This window comes from Carlito syrichta, unplaced genomic scaffold (genome assembly GCF_000164805.1).
Source record: "Carlito syrichta isolate Samal-C Ts95f unplaced genomic scaffold, Tarsius_syrichta-2.0.1 Scaffold307046, whole genome shotgun sequence".
Classification (NCBI taxonomy): Eukaryota; Metazoa; Chordata; class Mammalia; order Primates; family Tarsiidae; genus Carlito; species Carlito syrichta.
The window spans coordinates 2291-21221 of record NW_007251142.1 but is presented as its reverse complement, the minus strand read 5'-3'; the positions used below and the strand labels follow the sequence as shown (position 1 = coordinate 21221).

General features: G+C 58.8%; 1 protein-coding gene across 1 annotated transcript; it reads right to left on the bottom strand.

Annotated features, from left to right (window-relative positions):
- Nucleotides 1-209: 209 nt before the first annotated feature.
- On the bottom strand, nucleotides 210-18649 carry LOC103266172 (deformed epidermal autoregulatory factor 1 homolog; the record flags this gene model as incomplete). Its single annotated transcript, XM_021715393.1, has 5 exons — nucleotides 210-303; nucleotides 13134-13381; nucleotides 16078-16206; nucleotides 16689-16817; nucleotides 18523-18649. Coding segments are annotated over 5 exons (727 nt in total), but the record flags the coding sequence as incomplete, so codon positions are not given.
- Between the last annotated feature and the right edge of the window lie 282 nt (nucleotides 18650-18931).

Here is an 18931-nt window from a genome sequence, read left to right as displayed (position 1 = left end):
CCACACCCAGGCACCAGAAGCACACCCCGGAGTGGGGCGGGGGCGCCACTTGCGGTCTGTGCGGTTGTGGGGAAGGTGGTGGGAGGGAGGGTGGGCATGGCGCGCCGAGACCAGGTGCGGGAGAGGGCTGGCGTGGAGTGAGGAAGCCGGGTGGGGGGGGCGTGGAGCAAGGAGGTCAGGGCGAAGGGGCAGGTGTGGAGCGCTGAGACCCACCTTGCGCTGGCAGAAGGTCGAGCAGTAGTTGACCTTGTGGCAGCCCGTGCACTCGCTCATGGCTTCCCGGCCGCAGTTGACGCAGGACTGCTGCAAGGACAGCAGAAGTAGTGAGTGACGTGGTGCCGGGCTCCGATGGGCCCCCCGAAACGCCAGGGGACCGGGCCGGGTGCACACTGGCAGACCAGAGTCTCCCACTGGACTGGCTGTGTCCCATCCCATGCTGCTCGGGACTCCTGTTCTGTCACCTCCAGAACCCGTTCCTCCCCTGTTTGGAGACGCAGCTCCCTGGCCTCCCTCCCAGCGGCTCTCAGCAACTCCCGGGTCTCCCCCCCAGGTCTCCCAGCGGCTCACCAATGCTCACTGATGAAAACTCAGGTGCCAACCCACCTCCAGACTCCCCTAGACAGCCTCTGCTAAGCAGGCACAGGAAAAGCACACTCGAGTACGTCTGAGCAGGGCCTGATCCAGTGGCCCAGGGTGTCAGCCCTGGCACATGGGGCGATCCCAGTGGCTGTCGGGTGGGTGGGTCCGTAGCAGCAGCGGCGCCACCGCCAACACCCGCACACCACCCCGAAACGATGCGACACACCAGACGTTTTGTGACTTTTTCCTTAAATGACTTTATTGCGGTTTTTCTTTGGAATCAGCCAAGGTACCGTGCATGAGTAAATATGCATGTCAATGATTAATTTCTGCAGCGTGACTAATCACTGTGCGTGACAATTGTGAGCTCCGCTGTGGATACTCTCCGAGACAGAGGAGGTGCCCAGTCTGGGAAGGACCTCATGCACAGGCCCCTGGAAAGCACCGGAACACCCTGCCACGCTGTAGGGGGCCTCGGCCAAGGCGGCAGTGGCAGCCTGCCGTGATCAGCGCACCAAGCGAGTCACAGCACCGCAGAATCCCGACCCCGACACGACGTCAGCACATGTGAGCAGCCACGGCAGCTGCATCCAGGCTTCTGTCCTGAATGTCGGCGGCCTCCCTGCAACACGGCACCCTTCCTGTGCCCGACACTGTTCCAGTGTAAAATACCAGCAGCCCGAGAGGCACTCACTTCAGAACGTCAGAGCACGGAGGGGCTCCTGGGCTTGGCTTTAGTTTGCCCCAGACTCCACTTTGAATGAAAAAATCTCGGAAAGAAAGAAAGAAGCCTGGGGCCGCACAGAGGCTGCTCTCAGGAGAACAAGGTTCTGCAGACTTGTGCCATCCTGAGTGGCTCCATACACGGCCCTGCCAGGGCGGGGGCCCCAGGCCAGCCCCACAGACGAGAGGCGGGCAGGGAGGCGCATGGTCACCGTCCGGGAAAGCGGCCCACCCTGGCGGAGCGCGAGGGGCTCTGTGCCCCGACAGTCCCTGCACACAGGCGCATGGCATCTGGCATCCATGCTCCTAGCGCGGCCCTCCGTCAGCACCGGCCTCCAGCGCCTCGCCTACTGCCGCAAAGACACGCAAGTGGGCCTCACACAGTGCACTCTTGGCAAATTCATTTTCGCTGGTCTGTTTTTGTTATTTATTTATTTATTTATTTATTTATTTATTTATTTATTTATTTATTTTTGAGTTGGAGTCTCAGTCTGTCACCCAGACTGGAGTGCAGTGGCCGCTGCCGGCCACCGCAGCCTCGACCTGCTGGGCTCCGGCGATCCTTCCGCCTCAGCCTTCCGAGTAGCCGGAACTACAGGTGCGCGCTATCACGTCCAGCTAGTTTTTGATTTGTTGTGGAGACGCAGTCTCGCCAAGTTGCCCAGGTGGGTCTCGAATTGTCTATTTATTTTGAGTCCGAGTCTCACTCTGTGGCCCAGGCTGGAGGGCAGGGCACACTCACGCTCCCTGCAGCCTCGACTGCTTGGCTCCAGCGACCCTCCCACCTCAGCCTTCCAAGGAGCCAGAATCACAGGTGCACACTACCACACCTGGCTAAATTTTCTATTCACTGTAGCGATGAGGTCTCACCAAGTTGCCCCGGCTGATCTCGAACCCCTGGGCTCGGGCAATCCTCTCGCCTCTGCCTCCCAAAATGCTGGAATGACAGGCATGAGCCACTGATCCCAGATGGCAAAATCATTTTTTAACTAGAAAAACAACCTTGTGGGAAGGCTGGAAGGAGCCTGTGGGACTGAGTTAGAGCCAGAGACAGCAGCATGAACGCATGTTCCCTTAATGCACAAACACAGCTGTGGCTACAACGTGTCACACATGTGACACTGGGCCCTGCTCTGAGCCAAGGGCCTCGCAGCCACGACAGGCAGGAGCACCCACCCAGCACCCAGTGTGGCCTCCAGTGTTCTCCAGTGAAGGACCCAGGTTCCTTGGAGAAGCGGGACTCCAGGGCTGGGCAGGGAAGGTTCCAGATGTGCCCGGAGCTCCCTTGCAGGGCCCGCAAGCCGGAACGGGCTCAGACAGAAAACGGGAGGGGACCCGGTCAGCTGAAGGAGCCCCAGGGCCCAGGGCGGACAGGGTGACCCCCAGAGTAGAGGGGCGGCACCAGGCAGAGTGGCAAACAGATGAACAAGCCCACCTGATACAAGCACACAAATCTCCAACAGGATTCTAAACTACACCCAGAAGCCCCTGGACTTGCTCCATGACTGCACGTGGAAAGGGGGCTGCAGCCCCTCCCCCAAGGAGGCACCCAGGGAGAAAGGCCAAGGACGCCTGTGGTGTCACTGGATGTCGGGGACCCCACATGATGAGACAGGGTGCGGTCCTCCTCCCCAAGATGCCACCGCCCGAGGCCCAGCGTGGGCGCTTTGACAAGCGGCTCGGCCAGGCTCTCCCGGGAACTGGAGGGCGTGATGGACGAGGAGATCAAGAGGCCCTCCCAGGCCATGGGTGGGGGCTGGGGCGATACCGTGGGAGACCAAAGGCCCGCGGCCAAGGGAGGCCACCAGCATGAAATCAATGCCTGGCCGGGCTCGGTGGCTCCGTCTGTCATCCCAGCATTTTGGGAGGCCGAGGCAAGAGGACTGCCAAGCCCGCAGGTTTGAGACCAGCCCAGGAAACTTGGCAAGACCTCATCTCTACAATAAATCAAAAATTAGCTGGGCATGGTGGCATGTGCTTGTAGTTCCAGCTACTTGGAAGACTGAGGCGGAAGGACCGCCAGAGCCCGGCAGGTCGAGGCTGCAGTGACCATGAGCATGCCACCACACTTCAGTCTGGGCGACAGAGTGAGACTCCAACTCAAAAAAAAAAAAAAAGAAACCAAAGCCTGCAGTTAGCAGTAGTGCCCACTACAGGCTTCTCAGACACGACAGATGTGCCTGTGGACTGAGAGGTTGGAGGAAGCCCCTGTGCTACCTCTCCAACTTTCCCGTGAGCCTAAACTTATCCCCAGTTTATTCTGACAGTGAGGTGCTGAGCGCTGCGGAAGGCCAGGACGAAGACACCATGCTCCTGCTGTCAGGACGACGTCCACGAGCCCAGTCGGTGCTTTCCAGAAACCACGGAAGATCCCAGGACTCGACGTCAGGGAGGACAGGCCTGCCAGGCAGCGCCCTCTGTAGAGGGACCGCCTGCCTGGCCAGGGGCACCACTGTCGCATTTGGAGTTCTCTGGAGGAAGAGGGCAGTGAGCACCCTGCAAGGAGTCCTGCCTGCAGGTAGAGACTGAGGGCCTGGGTCTGCTCCCCACAGCAGGGTGCGTCCATCAGCAGTGCAGCAGCAAGCCTATCTGCAGCCACGCAGAAGCGCTTGGCACACTGCTCGTGTGACCTCACACCCGCCGGTGGTGGCGAGCAGCCACGCCACGTGACGGCCCGAGACGGGATCCCATCGGGGCTGTTCTGCGGGGCCCTGGACGCACTGGGGGGTCAGCAGGGCACCCGGGCAGAGGTGGGGCCACAGAAGACTCTGGCTGGTGGGCACTAACTGCACACAGCACAGCAGGCTCACAGGATCACGTGACACTCCAGGGTCTCCCAGGCCTGTGGCGGCTGCGAAGGCCATGCCAGTCCGCTGTCCCCTCCCTGCCTGCTGAATGCCTGACTCCGGGCGGCCATCTCGGGCGGGCGTGTGTGCAGTGGCAGGAGGACCACACGTCACAGGGTGGACGTGCAGCCTGCAGAGCCTCCGGGAGTGGTGCCACCCCTGCCGCCCACCACCGCCCCTGCGGCCTCCCGCACTGCACGGGCCTGCCCTGCTTCAGGTGCCAGCTGGGTGGGGGAGGCCAGGTCGGCCTCAGGGTCAGGGCCACTGGGGAGACACCCCCACCCCCACGTGCTCTCCAGACCCGCCCTCCTGACCCAGCGCATGGGCTCCAGCCCAGAGGCTGGGCCAATTGCAGAGGCGCAGGGACCCCAGGGTTGTGGAGAGCCTGCCTGCACTCACGCCTACAGCTTGTGGACCCAAGACACGGCAGCCCAGTCACTGCGTGCTGGCTGGGACATGAGGCCCTGAGTAGCACAGGATGGCCACGCGGGCTGCCACTGGGCACACAGAGGGACACCGCGGGGCTGCTCGGGACAGCTGGGGCACGGGAGCCCACCGCACAGCAGCGGGGAGGCGCCGCATCCTCCCTGGCGACCCCAGCCCGGGTGCACAGCAGCGGCTCAACTTAAACACGAGAGAAAGGAAAACTAGACGGATTGTTTTCCCTGGAGGAAGCGACTGAAGCGAGAGGAAGCCCTCCAAACCGAGCGGGTTTATCTGAAAGCTGAACCACACGCAAGCGGATCAAAGGCCTAACGTCCCCTTCTGGAGCTGCCAAGGCGTCTGTGGTTTCCACGAAACTGTCCGATGAAGCGCTCCGAGGCAGGCCCGGGCAGAATCGATGCGCTGCGACAGCCCGGCCAGGGGTTCTGGCGGCCGGGACCCCGGAGAGTTTCCAAGACTGCCCCTCCCGCGACCTGCCAAGGCTCCCTCCCCCAAGGCAGCACTTCCAGGGGGCCTCAGCACCGGTGCTCTGAAGCACTCCCCAACAGTGGGGGCAGCAGGTGACAGAGGCGGTCGGCTCTGCGCTCCCGACAAAACACCGTGGGGCCACCGCAGGGCGGCTCGCCTGCGGCGGGTCTGGCAGGGCCGATTCTGTGCCTGCAGGTGTTCGGGTTAAACACAAGGGGAAAAGGCACAGAGGCTCTCACCATCAGAAGCCCCGTGCCCAGCCTCCCAGGAAGCATCATCAGGACAGAGGACCCTCTGGGAGGGCAGCTCATGGCACCTTACAGGCTCACAGGTGGGCGAGCGGACCCCGGGGGGAAAGTGGCCGCTCTGATGCCTGCGTCCACCCCGGCAGGTACCAACGCGCCATCCACACACAGTGCTTGGACCCAACACTGAGCTCTCCAGGAATCAACAATGTTGCTGCTTTAAAAGTTACACTTTCATCTTCCTGCCTGTGCTTCTGTGCCACGCTGTGTTTAACCCTTGCAAAGGAAGAGCTAAGGAAACAGGAACGGGCCAGAGGAACAGGCAGCGTGGCCGCCTTGAGCCAGGGGCCACAGCAGCCCGTCCAAGACCCCGAGGCCACCTGGCCGGCATCTGCTGGGCACTGTACCCTTGACGGCCAAGGGCATCTGCTCTTCTGCCTTGTTTAATCTCTGTAGAGCTAATTACATACACACGAATGCAGATTTTCCATGGCTAGAATTGGCAGAAATCCCCTTAACAGCTTCAACTGGGCTAAATTTGATTCTTTTTAAAAATTCCAGATAAAATATCAAAGCAGGCAGTCCTGGGCCCCTGCCACTGTTGCAAGCACTCGCCCTCTCTCATGGGCACCCCAAGGGAGGCTTCCCCAAGATGCTCCCTTACTCCCACACAGCGCCCGTGGGGAGGGTCCCCAGGGCTCTTTCCACCCAAGCCCCGCCAGCGGCGTCTGCCTCTCACACCCCACATCCCCACGGTACAGTCAAGCGGGAACACCACTTGGAAACCGCGGGAATTCAGTGGCATAAGCCCTCCTTCCCACCCTCCGTGGCTTGGGCTCAGAGAATGGAGACTCATTTTCATTCTGGCTGATGCTCAAACAAGTCTCTCCATGGAAAACCCCTTGGTACTTTCTCCGGGGGAAGAGGAAGCCCCCCACTGCGTCTGGGCAACACGTGCCGGCCACCCTCCAGGCGAGCCCAGCCCCCTCCACCTCCACGACCTCCAGCCTGGCTGGCCTCCCATCCCACCCACACCAGCGACCCCGGCCTCCCCAGGCCACTCCGCCGTCACTGCTGGAGGGACATGGGTTTAGAAGCCCTCCGGGCAGGATCTGGGTCCTCGCCCTGCAAGGTCCTATGGGGCTGACTCTCAAGCAATCTGCAGTTTTAACTCAGAGTCTACACTCCCAAGAGCCTAGCAGCCTACACTGGCCAGGCACTGTGGCCATCATGACACCAGTGTCAGAGCGACCACTGCCTCGGCCAGAACAGCCTAAAGCACCATCCCTATTCACCGGGTCACCCTGGCGCAGGGGGCTGGCATTTTCACTAGAGTCCCTCCAGCCAAGTGGCACGATGCCTGCTCCCAGCACCCCCAAGTCCAACTCGGGACCAGGTGCCACCCTGATGCTCCACAAGGGTCCCTTTTTGTTTTCTGACACTGGCCTGGGCCAGGCTTAGATTCACCTCCTTGGTCTCACAGACACCCAGGGCTCAGGACCGAGAGCGCGGGTGCTGCAGCTGAATGATTTCCTTCACACGCTCAGCTCGTGTATTCACAGCAGCTCAAGAATCCAGGAAAAAACAGAAACATCTGCCCAGCTTTAAATAAAAAGAGCATTTCGCGAGGCGTGGTAGCATGTGTCTGTGGTTCCAGCTGCTTGGAAGGCTGAGGCAGAAGGATCGCCTGAGCCCAGCAGGTCCAGGCTGTGGTGGCCGTGAGTGTGCCCCTGCACTCTAGCCTGGGCGACTGACTCAAAAATATAAATAAATAAATAAATAAGCGAGCTTGTGCAAGCCCATTCAGCTAATGCACACGACATGGGACATCCGTAGGTATTCAAAGATGTTCCCCCTTGCTTTTGCCCTGTAAGGAACGAATTTTCCCCATTCCTGACTAGGTTTGGAACTTGACTTTTCCATGAGCCATACGAGTGTGCTTCTCTGGCACCCGATGAAGAGAACGGAGCTCCCAACGCCTCGGCCATACCCCGGAACAGAAGGCGGCCCCAGTTCTGCTCCACGGCACTGAACCGGGACAAGGGGGCTCGCCTGGCTTCCTCTGCTCAGTGACAGTGTCTAAGGTCAGGCACTGTGACTCACATCTCTGGGCCCAGCACATGGGGAAACTGAGGCAGGAGGCACTCTTGAGCCCAGGAGTTTGAGACCAGCCTGGGCCCGAGCGAGACCGCCCCTCAAGAAAAATAAAGCCAGCCAGGCGTGGTGGTACCTGTGGCCCCAGCTTCTCGGAGCCCAGCGCAGGAGGACGGCTGGAGCCCGGGAGTAGGAGGCTGCAGGGGGCTGTGATCACGCCACTGCACGCTGTCCCCAGTGGCCAGGCGAGACCCATCCCTACGAAAGGGACCTGAGAACGACACGTCCTTGATGCAGCTTGGGAGGCTGGGAGGGAGGGCAAACACGGCTGGTAACAGTCCCTGACATTTTCGGAAGCACAGCGACCTTCCCGGGGGAGGGAGGGTCTGCCCTTTCCACTAAAAGCCTTGGCGCTCTTCTGCCCCACCGGGGAGCTTCAGGATGCAGGGGTTTCGTGCCACGTTTCTTTCTGAGAAATGCATGAAACTGCAAGTAAAACACTAAGCCCAGGCTTCGGGTGGGAACTCGGCTGGTCCAGCATCAGACGCTCTGGGTGCCTCGTGGCCACGGACGTCGGCACCCCGCACGGCCGGGGCAGGAGGCAGCCCAGCGGCTCAACAGGGGGGCCGAGCTGGGGTGGCTTTTCCTCGAGAGCCACCCAGATCTGCAAGGCGCGGGAGCCAACACCCCCCCAAGAGGCTGCAGTCGCCCCAGCAGGCCAAGTGGCCAGAAACCGGAGGGACCAGCCCCAGGAACGAGAGCGCCAGGGGGAGGACGGCCCACTCGCACACACTCCCGGGTCCCGCCTGCACCCCGGCCAGCTGGGGCAGCGCCAGGAGGCCCGAGGTTGGGGAGGAGACAGCAGCTGAGGACAGAGGTCCCGGCAGAGGCCGTGGCTGATGCTCACCCCCAGCGAGTCGGGCTCGAGTCCTCCCCGTGAGAGAGGGGCTCAGGAAACACTTCGGGCCTCCCAGGAAGAACCAGAACAGCACCGCCTCCCGGATCCAGACAGAAGAAAAGGCCGCGCCACCCTGCCCTGACGAAGCACCAAGCAGGCTCTGCAAGGCCGTCAGCCAGGAAGTCACTGCCTGCCGGCACCAAACCCAGCACGGCTCAGGGGACAGTCACCGGTTCCCTCAGAACCCAGAACTCCACCATGTGGACTCTGCCACATCCAGCCAGCAGCCAGAGGCTCCGGGACACGTGAAGAAGGACAACAGGACCCAAGGCGGAGGGAGAAGTAGCCAAGAGCAGCCAATCCTGAGATGTCCCCGCGCCGGCCTGAGCAGAGGCGCTAAGGAGCCATCACAGAACCGGTGGGGAGACGCTTCCAAGGAGGGAACAGTGAGGAACGCGGCGGCCGACAGACAGCACAGAACGCCGACATCAGCCCACAGCATGCAGATGACAGACTCCAGCGGCCTCTTCTCCCCCCAGTGAGTGTGAAGCGCCGCTTTCTCAACAGAGGAGCCGCAGGGACGACGGGGAGGAGGAGGCTCTCCTGTGGGCTGCAGCACAGGTCAGGGGCCCGGTGGGCGTCAGGCCACATGGCGAGCCGCCACCCCGGGCCCAGGGCCTCGGCCTGGCAGTGGCCTCTGCGGCACCCCTGGGATGGAGCCGGGGCCCCTGTGTGCCTGAAGGCATCCCACTGGGTGTCCACACCTCCAACTTCTGGCTGCCTGACTCCCGGCTGGCCTCCAGAGGGCCGCCGCCTGCCTGCCCCGAAGTCCAGACTAGCTCCAACCTGGCCAAACCAGCAAATTTCCCCAATACTCTGTGGCAGAGCCACACCTCCTCCAACAAGGGCTGACTCTAAGCCCTGGGGAAGAGCCCCCTTCCAAATTTGTTTGTCCCCAGGTACTTTCTGAAAGAAATAGGGCACCAGGTAGTTTCCCCGCATCTTACTGTCAATGACTCTTTATAGTACACTAAGTTTCCTGCTTATCCTACTGTTCCTATATCCTGGTTGGACTCAAGACTACCATAGGGCCCGAATGAAAATTCTAAATCTAAGCTGGACGTGGTGGCTCATGCCTGTCATCCCAGCACTTTGGGAGGTGAGGCAAGAAGACTGCCTGAGCCCAGAGGTTCGAGACCAGCCTGGGAAACTCAACGAGACCTCTTCTCTACGATATACCAAAAATTAGCCAGGCATGGTGGCACATGCCTGTAGTTCCAGCTACGTGGAAGGCTGAGGCAGGAGGATCTCCTGGGCTCAGCAGGTCAAGGCTGTGGTGGCCATGAGCATGCCACTGCCCTCTAGCCTGGGTGACAGAGTGAGACTCTGACTCAAAAATAAATAAACAAATAAACCTAGAAATCACTGAAGTGAAAAATTCACTAGATGGGCTGAGTGGCATATTGGAAACAACAAAAGAAAGGACAGTGAGCCTGAAGACTGACCAGTATAAATTGTCCAATCTGAACAACGAAAGAAAAAAGGGAAAAAAGGTCAGTCTCATGACCTACAGGAAAGCACCAAACCGTCGCCACGTGTTGGCAGGAGTCAAGAGAAAATGGGGCGCAAAGTCCTTGCAGAAAGCGTCTCTGAAAATCTTCCACACTGGGTAAAAACAAACTGGAAGGCCCGAGAAGTGCTGGTGGGTCGCTCACGTCTTTGACATCCGGGTTCTGATGCTTTGACATCTGGGGCCTGCTGGACCCTGGAGAGACAGCCTGTCGTGGGTCAGCCAAGTCCCATGTCGTCCGAGAACTCCCCTTTCTTTTCTTTTTCTTTTGAGTTGGAGTCTCACTCGGTCGCCCAGACTGGAGTGCAGTGGCCGCTCCCAGCCACTGCAGCCTCGACCTGCTGAGCTCTGGCGATCCTTCCGCCTCAGCCTTCCGAGTAGCCGGAATTACAGGCATGCGCTACCACGTCAGGCTGATTTTTTTTATTTATTTATTGTAGAGATGAGGTCTCACTGCCCAGGCGGGTCTCGAACCCGCGGGCTCAGGCAATCCACTCACCTCAGCCTCCCAAAGGTGCGGGATGATAGGCTGAGCCACCGAGCCCGGCAAGAACTCGCCTTTCGACTGTCTGCAAACCCACTGGCGCAGAGCCCACACACCCAACCCTGCCTTCTCGGGTGCTCACCCCCAGGCCACCATCCATCTGTCCCAATCACCCCAGAAAGAGGCAGCAGATGACAAGAAACAGCGCCTGTGCCCCTGAGCCCACCGATGAGTCAAGGTGGCTAACCCCGAGCCCTCTCGCCCGGCATTGCCCATTCCTTCCCACGGAAACGGTGGGAAGGTCCTGCCCACGGCTCCCCATCCCCACCTCCTGACAGGCCTGGCACTTCCCCACATGGTCCCCAGGGGTGCGCACCTCCTGGTGCCGAGACCTGTAAGTGTAGACTTCTTCCTGGAGCGGTCACACCCATGTCTTTTGAATTACCATGCCCGATGGAAGACACTGGAGTACTTAGAACATGGCAAACCCCAAGAAGGCCAAGCGTGAAGAAAGCCAGACTCAGGTACCTGCAGCCAAACGGCTAAACACCAGAGACAAAGATAAATTCTAGAAAGCAGCCAGAGCCACAACACGTAGCGGAGGTTAACAATACAAATGTCAACTGACTTCTCACTAGAAACGACTGGGGCCAGACACCACCAGATGGACATCTTAAAGTGACGAAGGAAGGGATGACATCCCAGAATCCCGTGTCACTTAGAAATGGCCTTCAAAAAGACAGGCGAGGCTGGGCACGGGAATCGTGCCTATAATTCCAGGACTTGGGGAGGCGGGGGCAAGAGAATCGCCTGAGCCCAGATTCAAGGCCAGCCTGGGAAATACAGCGGGACCCTGTCTCCACAAGAACTTCCGAAATCAGCTGAGTGGTCGCAGCCACTCAGGAGGCTGCGGAAATGTTTGCCTGAGCCCAGGATGCGGAGGCTGCAATGAGCTGTGAATGAGCCACTGCACTCCAGCCTGGGCAACGGAGTGAGAGCCGGTGTCAAGAAACAAAATAAAATAAAGGTAAACTATGAACACTGAAAGATAAACAAAAATGGAGGAAATTCATGGCCAACAGTACTCCAAGAGATGCTAAAGGTAGCTCTTTAGGCTGAAGAAAAAGACTTGAACAATGTTAATCGCCACCTTGACCCAAGGACATTACAGAACCCTAAAACCAATGACAGAATAAAACCTCATATGCAATGTTCAAGATCGAGCAAATACTGGGTCGTAAAGTAAATCTTAATACATTTACAGAACTGAAGTTAGATCGAGAAAATTCTCTAACCATACTGGAATTTAATTAGAAGTTAGTTTGGGCTGGGTGTGGTGGCTCATGCCTATGACCCCAGCACTCTGGGAGGCTGAGGAGGGAGGACTGCTTGAGCCCAGGAGTTCGAGACCAGTCTGGGAAACAGATCGAGCCCTCGTCTCTACAAACGATCAAAAAAATTAGCTAGCTGTGATGGAGCACGTCTGAAGTCCAGTCACTCGGGAGGCTGAGGCGGGAGGACCATCTGAGCTCAGGAGATTGAGGCTACAGTAAGCTGTGAGCATGCTGCTGCACTCCAGCCTGGGCAACAGAGCCAGACTCTGACTCAAAAGAAAAAGAAAGGAAGAATGAGCACACCCCTACCTCTCCCACAGCCTCTGGATCCTGGTCTGCAGCTAGCAGACTCTCCTCCCCACCTCATTCCGCCCCAGCGCCCTGCGACACGCAGCATCTGTCACACCAGGCATAAGCCACAGGGGAGCCAAACGGCCATGCTATTCTCTCGACTCTGGTCGTTTATCTTTGGCCCATAACACCAGCCCCACCGAGCCCTCATGTCACCCGCAAGATTTTAACCCTGAGTGGCCTAAAGGCCTCACACAGAAAGATGAAGGCGCCTGAGTGGCTCTTGTTTGTGCTGTGGACAAGGAGGAAGTGTGAACGCTGTACTCAGAGCCCGGCCGGCATTCAGGACCCACCTTCGTAAGAGTGCCGGAAGCAGGTGTGCAATACCCAGGATCCCCCTCAGGGTGCATCATGACAGCAGATGGCAGAGCCCAGCGACCCAGGGAGAACTATGCACCCATCCCCAGCTGGGACCTCAGGACACACCAAGTGAGCTGTCGCCAAGCTTGGTGAGACGTAAGGCACACATATTTTAGCCCTGAGTGGCCTAAACCCTAGAAGCACAAACAATGTCTATAAAAGGCGGGTGTTCAAAAATAATGCCTGCTGTGTATTCTCGCTTTCCCTTTTGAAATAAACCAATCTTATTGACAAAAACCCAAACCACCTTATCACTAAGAGGTGTCACTTCTCTGTAAGAAAGGCTTCCTTTGGTCGGACGCAGTGGTTCCCATCTGTAACCCCAGTACTCTAGAATGCTGAGGCAAGAGAATCGCCTGAGTTCAGGGGTGGAGACAAGCCTGGGCAACTTGGCCAGACCCCGTCTCTACAAGAAATCAAAAAAATTAGCCAGGTATGGTGGTGCGCACCTGCAGGCCCAACTACTCAGGAGGCTGAAGCGGAAGGACTGCCTGAGCACAGCAGATCCAGGCTGCAGTGGCGTGAGCATGCCACACTGCACTCCAGCCTGGGTGACAGAGTGAGACTCCGATTCAAAAAAAAAAAAGAAAGAAAAGCTTCATTTGTAAGTGAGTCTCCAGGGTCCCTTGTCCAGAAAGGCAGGCAGTGGCTGTGCGGGCCCAGGGGCTGCCCTCAGAGTGCCCACGGGAGGCCCCAAAGGACTTGCCAGGCTGCCTTCATGCCTGTGCGAACGTTACCTCCTTGCGCTCTGTGTCAGCCTGAAGTTTGGCCTGGGTGGCAGCAGCTTCTCGGAAGGAACTGGCCTGCTTGGCTTGCTCAAACAGTGTCTTCAGCTGCTGGGCTGTACTGAGCAAGGAGTTGACCATCTCTTCCAGGTACAGCCAGCTCCGCTGCTCGGACATCTCCAGGCCGTTGATCACCGTGGGAGACACGGCCTTGGTGGGCGTGGGGGGCGGGACTGCCAGGGCAGGCAGGGACGTCAACACTAGAACAGGGAAAGCACATCAAACCAAGACTGAACGTGGGTCCTGGCGGAGAGCCTCCGCTAAAAACTCTCGCCAAAGGCTGGAGGGGGTGGCAAGCGGCAGGCTGACAGCCCAGCCTGCTCACCGCGGAGACGCCCCACCCCCATCTGCCCCCACCATCTCCACTCTCTGAAGCCCCCTGGGCTGCCACCAAGGGGCGCTTACTGACCCTGGCCCTGCCCCACACCGGCTCAAAGTTGGGCCAGACAAGGCAAGCGAGACGCCCACCTGCGGTAGGGTGGCCAGGAAATGTTGGCAGAACAAGCCGAGGCCAGGACAGGGGAGGGGACAGCTCGGGCGAATCTCAACCAGCAGAGGAGACAAACGAGCGGGAGTCTCTAGCTCGCCTCTGATCAGCTAGTCTAGGAGGTCTTCCTGGACGTCTGTGGCCACGCACGGGGCAGTTGTGAAGCAGAACGGGAGTCGAGTCTCTTGCCGTGGGAGGAAGTTACAGAGAGGGGAGGCAGGACACAGAGCAAGCCCTGAGATCTGCACAGGGACTCGGGCCACCGGTGCAAGCGTGTGGCCTTCAGCACGCACAGACCCAGAGCACACACTGCATGCGTGGACACCAGTGTGCACGCCCCACCTCTCCACCGAGAAGGACAGAGGCATACAGCAGCAGTGTGCACACCCTGCACCGGGGCCAGCTGTTCCCCTGAACCCCCAGGCTGCCAGCAGGAAAAGCTCTGGTCTGCAGCATCTGCTGGTTTCCAGGCGCAAATCCTCCACGGAGGCACTTCCTAAGCTCACTGCGTGAGGTCACCAGACTCGCACCCAGCCCGCTGTGGTCAGGGCCGGAAACACCAGCCACCACTAAAGGGCAGACTCCTGGGGAAAAGAAAACCCGAGATGAGCCTCGAGTGTCTGGGGATCCCAGAAAGTCAGAAGTGCTGAGAGCAGAGGGCGGGCAAGGAAGCCACAGCAGGTCACAGGCTCCCACCCAGGCTGGAGCAACTGAAGCAGAAATAGCCCAACGAACAAAGCAAAGCGCGGCATCCACAAACACAGATACTGGTGGGAGCAAGCGAGAAGCCAGGCCTCGCCGCTTCCAAGTACCTCCCAGGCCCTGCTGACTACAGAGGGAGACTATAATGTCCTGGGGGAGGGCTCCAGCCGGCACCACCATCAGCCAGTGTCAGTCACCCTCAGTAGACACAGGACAAGAGGGGCTCGGGTGTCTTGGAGCCCTGGGCAGCCCCACCCCACGTCTGCCCATGAGTGACAAAGACACGCAACCCGCACCCCCTCTCGGCCGTCGTAGGCCGAGGTGAGGACCTGTCCACAGAACAGCTTTCCCATATTCCCCAAAAGCACTGCGGCAGGAAGAAAGCAGAGACACGAACAGGACAGCTGGCGTGGCAGGAAAGAGGCAGTGTTAGCGTCTTGACTTTAACACTGTCCTTGTATTTAGGGAAAACATGCTAAAGCATTCCTGCGGTGTCAGAGCAACTCACTCTCAGTTCGGGGGAAAGTGTCCTGCACTGTATCTGCAACTTTTTTTGCTTACTTGAGATGGTTTCCAAAAAATGCTTAAATGTTAGCAAGATGCTCTGGGGCCTCCTGCCAGTGGTGAACCCCGCTGCCCCAGGAGCAGAGAGGGCAGGAGCCCTAGAGGACGCCCCGGCTCTGGGCAGGACGCCATACCCCCAGCCCCAGCAGACACTCTTCAGAAACACCAGGGGTGGAGGAGGAGGTAGAACCCGGGAGGGCGTTAAGGACTGAGAGGGTTTCATCGGACATAAAGGAGGAGGAGACAAGCCAGTGAGAACGAGAAGGTAACTTTCTTGCAAACTTGTGAAAATCTTTTGCTGCATTGTCTGCAGTGGATAAAAATGTAAAAAGCACAAATGTCTTCCAGCAGGGGACGTTTCTGTCGACAAGCACAACGCCCCAGCACTTAGGAAGGCAGGGACGGGAATGCCTGAGCCCACGGGTTTGAGACCAGCCTGGGCAACCTGGTGAGATCTCATTTCTACAATTAATCAAAAAATTAGCTGGGTGGGGTGGCTTACACCTGTAGTTCCAGCTACTTCGAAGGCTGAGGAGGAAGGATCGCCTGAGCCCAGCAGGTCGAGGCTGCGGTGGCTGTGAGCATGCCACTGCACTCCAGCCTGGGCAACAGAGTGAGACTCCAACACAAAAATAAAATAAATAAAAATAAAAATAAATAAAAAGTGCGATGCACAGATGTATCCAAAATGTGGAGTCAAAGGAAATCTCAAAATCAAATGCACGGACAGGATGACGCCACTTCTAAGTCTGAGGCCCACGTGTGATGCAAACATTTTTGGCGTTTTCATTCTTTGACCAGATGCTCAGTGTCTGAGCCAGCTCTGCAGGGACCCAGACCTGCCACCAGAAGCATCCGTCCTGGTGGGGCAGATGATGGAATGTGGCCCTCCTCCGTGGGGCTGTGTGCACCAGACCTTCCCTGGGGGCGTGTTCTGCCCAGGTGCCAGCCACCGGTGAGGGTGTGGCTCTGTCAACAACACCTCACGCATCAAGCACTGGCCACACGCTGCAGCCTGTGATCTAGTGCATTAACAGGGGACAAGCCCAAACAAGCCAAACAAACCCCATCTCACTAGAGATTCCCTCACAGGAAGCAACTCAGAGGACACCGACGCGGCGTGCACAAACCCCCCCGACGTACCGATCTTGGGGTGTGATGTAGGCAGTGCAGCTTCCGGAAACGGCGCCATCTGGCAGCTGTCCTGATAGCCAGGGTAGTGGGGCTCAGGGTGGCCGCCCCGGCAGGGGGGCTGCACGCCGGCCTCTTGGACTGTGGGCGAGAACAGGGTCAGGCAGCCAGGGGGCCATCGGCACCACAGATCCCAAGTCTGAGGGTCTAAGCTGTGCCGCTCAAGCCACACAGCCACTCGGACACGTGTAGCTCCTGAGCCCTGAGATGTGGCGCGTCCCATTGCTGACAAAATAGGGCTTGGGATGAAAACACATGACGAAAGCTCATTTTGTCCGCGTCACTTCGGACTCTAAACGTGGCTGCCAGAGTATCTACCATCACACATCCCACTTGTTGGACAGCCGACGGGAAGTATTTCCAGCCTTGCCGGCTGTATGGTCTGTCACCAATAGCTATACTCCTACACCGCCCACAATGCAGTTCACACCCACCCTTGCCTGTGCCGTCCCACCAACAAACACACCCGCTCATGGCCCTCTTGAGGTGCCTGGCAGCACACACAGCCCGACAAGGCAGCGGTGACGCGACGTCACAGTCAGGCCAGGGCTGGGCCAGCTCACCTGTGGCTCCTGCAAAGACGTCGCCCTGGGCCGGACTCTCGGAGATGACAGCGGTGGCCTCCACGGTGGACGCCCGGTCGAAGGTCAGTGCCCCGGAGGTGGTGATCTGTCCCGAGGGGGTCACAGTGACTGAAAAGGCAGAAGCACATCTCACACGTGGCCGGGCCAGGCAGCTGGGCCCACAACACCCAGGTCCTGTGCCATCCATGAGGCAGCAGTCCTGCCGGCGTGAGTCTCGGAAGACCTGACAGCTGAGCTGAAGCGCAGGCGCCGTCCACGTCCCCTGTGCACGCGGAAGGAGACCCTGGCTGCCTGCGGGAGAATCCAGGGCGCAGTTGGGATGCCACACTCACCACTTCCCGCTTGTGGTGTGAACTGTGACCCACCAGAGCGTGCTGGCAGCCAGAAAACAAGAAGATAAAACTATGGATGGCGAGGTGGCTCATGCCTACAATCCTAGCACCTTGGGAGACTAAGGTGGGAAAATCGCTTGAGGCCAGGAGTTGGAGGCCAACTTGGGCAACACAGCAAGACCTCATGGCTACCAAAAACACAAAAAACTTTAAGTGATTTAAAAATACTTTGTAGGCCGGGCTTGGTGGCTCAGCCTGTCATCCCAGCACTTTGGGAGGCCGAGGCGAGTGGATTGCCTGAGCCCGCAGGTTCGAGACCCGCCTGGGCAACTTGGCGAGACCTCATCTCTACGATAAATCAAAAATTAGCCGGGCATGGTAGCGGGCGCCTGTATTTCCAGCTACTTGGAAGGCTGAGGTGGAAGGATCGCCGGAGCTCAGCAGGTCGAGGCTGGCCACTGCACTCCAGTCTGGGCGACAGAGTGAGACTCCAACTGAAAAAAAAAAAAAACTTTGAAGGCTGGGTGTGGTGGGTCACGCCTGTCATCCCAGCAGTTTGGGAGGCAGAGGCGAGAGGATTGCCTAAGTCCAGGGGTTTGAGACCAGCCTGGGCCACTTGGCGAGACCTCGTCTCTACAACAAATCAAAAAATTAGCCAGGCGTGGTGGCACATGCCTGTGGTTCCAGCTACTTGGAAGGCTGAGGCGCAAGGATTGCCTGGGCCCAACAGGTCGAGGCTGCGGTGACCACGAAGTGCCACTGCACTCCAGCCTGAGTGTCAGAGTGAGACTCTGACTCCAAAAAAAGGAACTCAAAGTTGAAGATGATAACGCCCGTCCCGGCGGTCCTGCTGCCACTCTGCTCCTCCTGAAGACACACGGGAGCTGCCAGCATGTCCCTTGTCCCTCCTCACATTCCGTCCGGGGAGGCGGGAGGGAGCGAGTGGGTGCTTCCAAGAGCCCCAGCTCTGTCAATGCAGACGCCCAGGCTGCTGCTAGCCAAGGGCCTACGGCTCAACACCTTCTCCCAGGGCTGCCTCTCCGGGAGCGCCTTCCAACCCAGCTACGGGTTAAAAGCCAGGTTCTACCTCCAACGACCCTGGCGCCCCCTTCGCTGTGTCCACTCATTGTGGGGGAGAGTACTTGAAGGCTGCTGCCCAGAGACCCCCACTGGAGGGTGCTGGCCTCTGCAGCAAGCCGGGGAGCCCCCCTTCCCCTTGCTCCCCCTCCCCCGCCAGGTCCCTGGGAAACACTCCCGGAGGACCGGCTCACCAGGAGATGATCATGGGTGATTGCTGCTCACCGGGCAGTCTCATGGGAGGCAGCCGGGCCGAGGCCAAGCTGAGCACTGGGCCACCCTCCCGCCCTGGGCCCCACAGCAGAGGGAGGAGCGTGAAGAGGCCCCCCGTCCCGCCCCACAAGGTAGCGAGAAGAGAAATGACTCGGGTGCCTTTGGAGAAGGCTGGGTCTCCCTGAACTCACAGGCGGTGGCCGCCGTTGCCGGAAGCAATGTGATGTTCTTGGGGGAGTCCTTCTTCACCGGGGTCGTGGGCAGCTCACTCTCCTTCTTGCGCCTTTTGTAAGGCACGAAGAGCCTGACCGGGCCGCTCTGGGGAGAAAGACAGAGTTGGATGCGCCACCACGCCCATGTGCGTATGAGGCGGCTCTCTACTCCTCAGCAGGTGAGGGCACTTGTCCTGGGCATCCAGTGACGCAGCAAGACCACATCCAGACAGTAAGCTCACCCCAAGTCCCCTCTTTAGGCCCCATACTCCTTGAGAAGACAGAAAAGATACTTTCTGGTTTTTTGGTATTTTTTTTTTTGAATCGGAGACTCATTCTGTCGCCCAGGCTGGTGTGCTGGGCATGGCCGCCCCAGGGTTGACCTGCT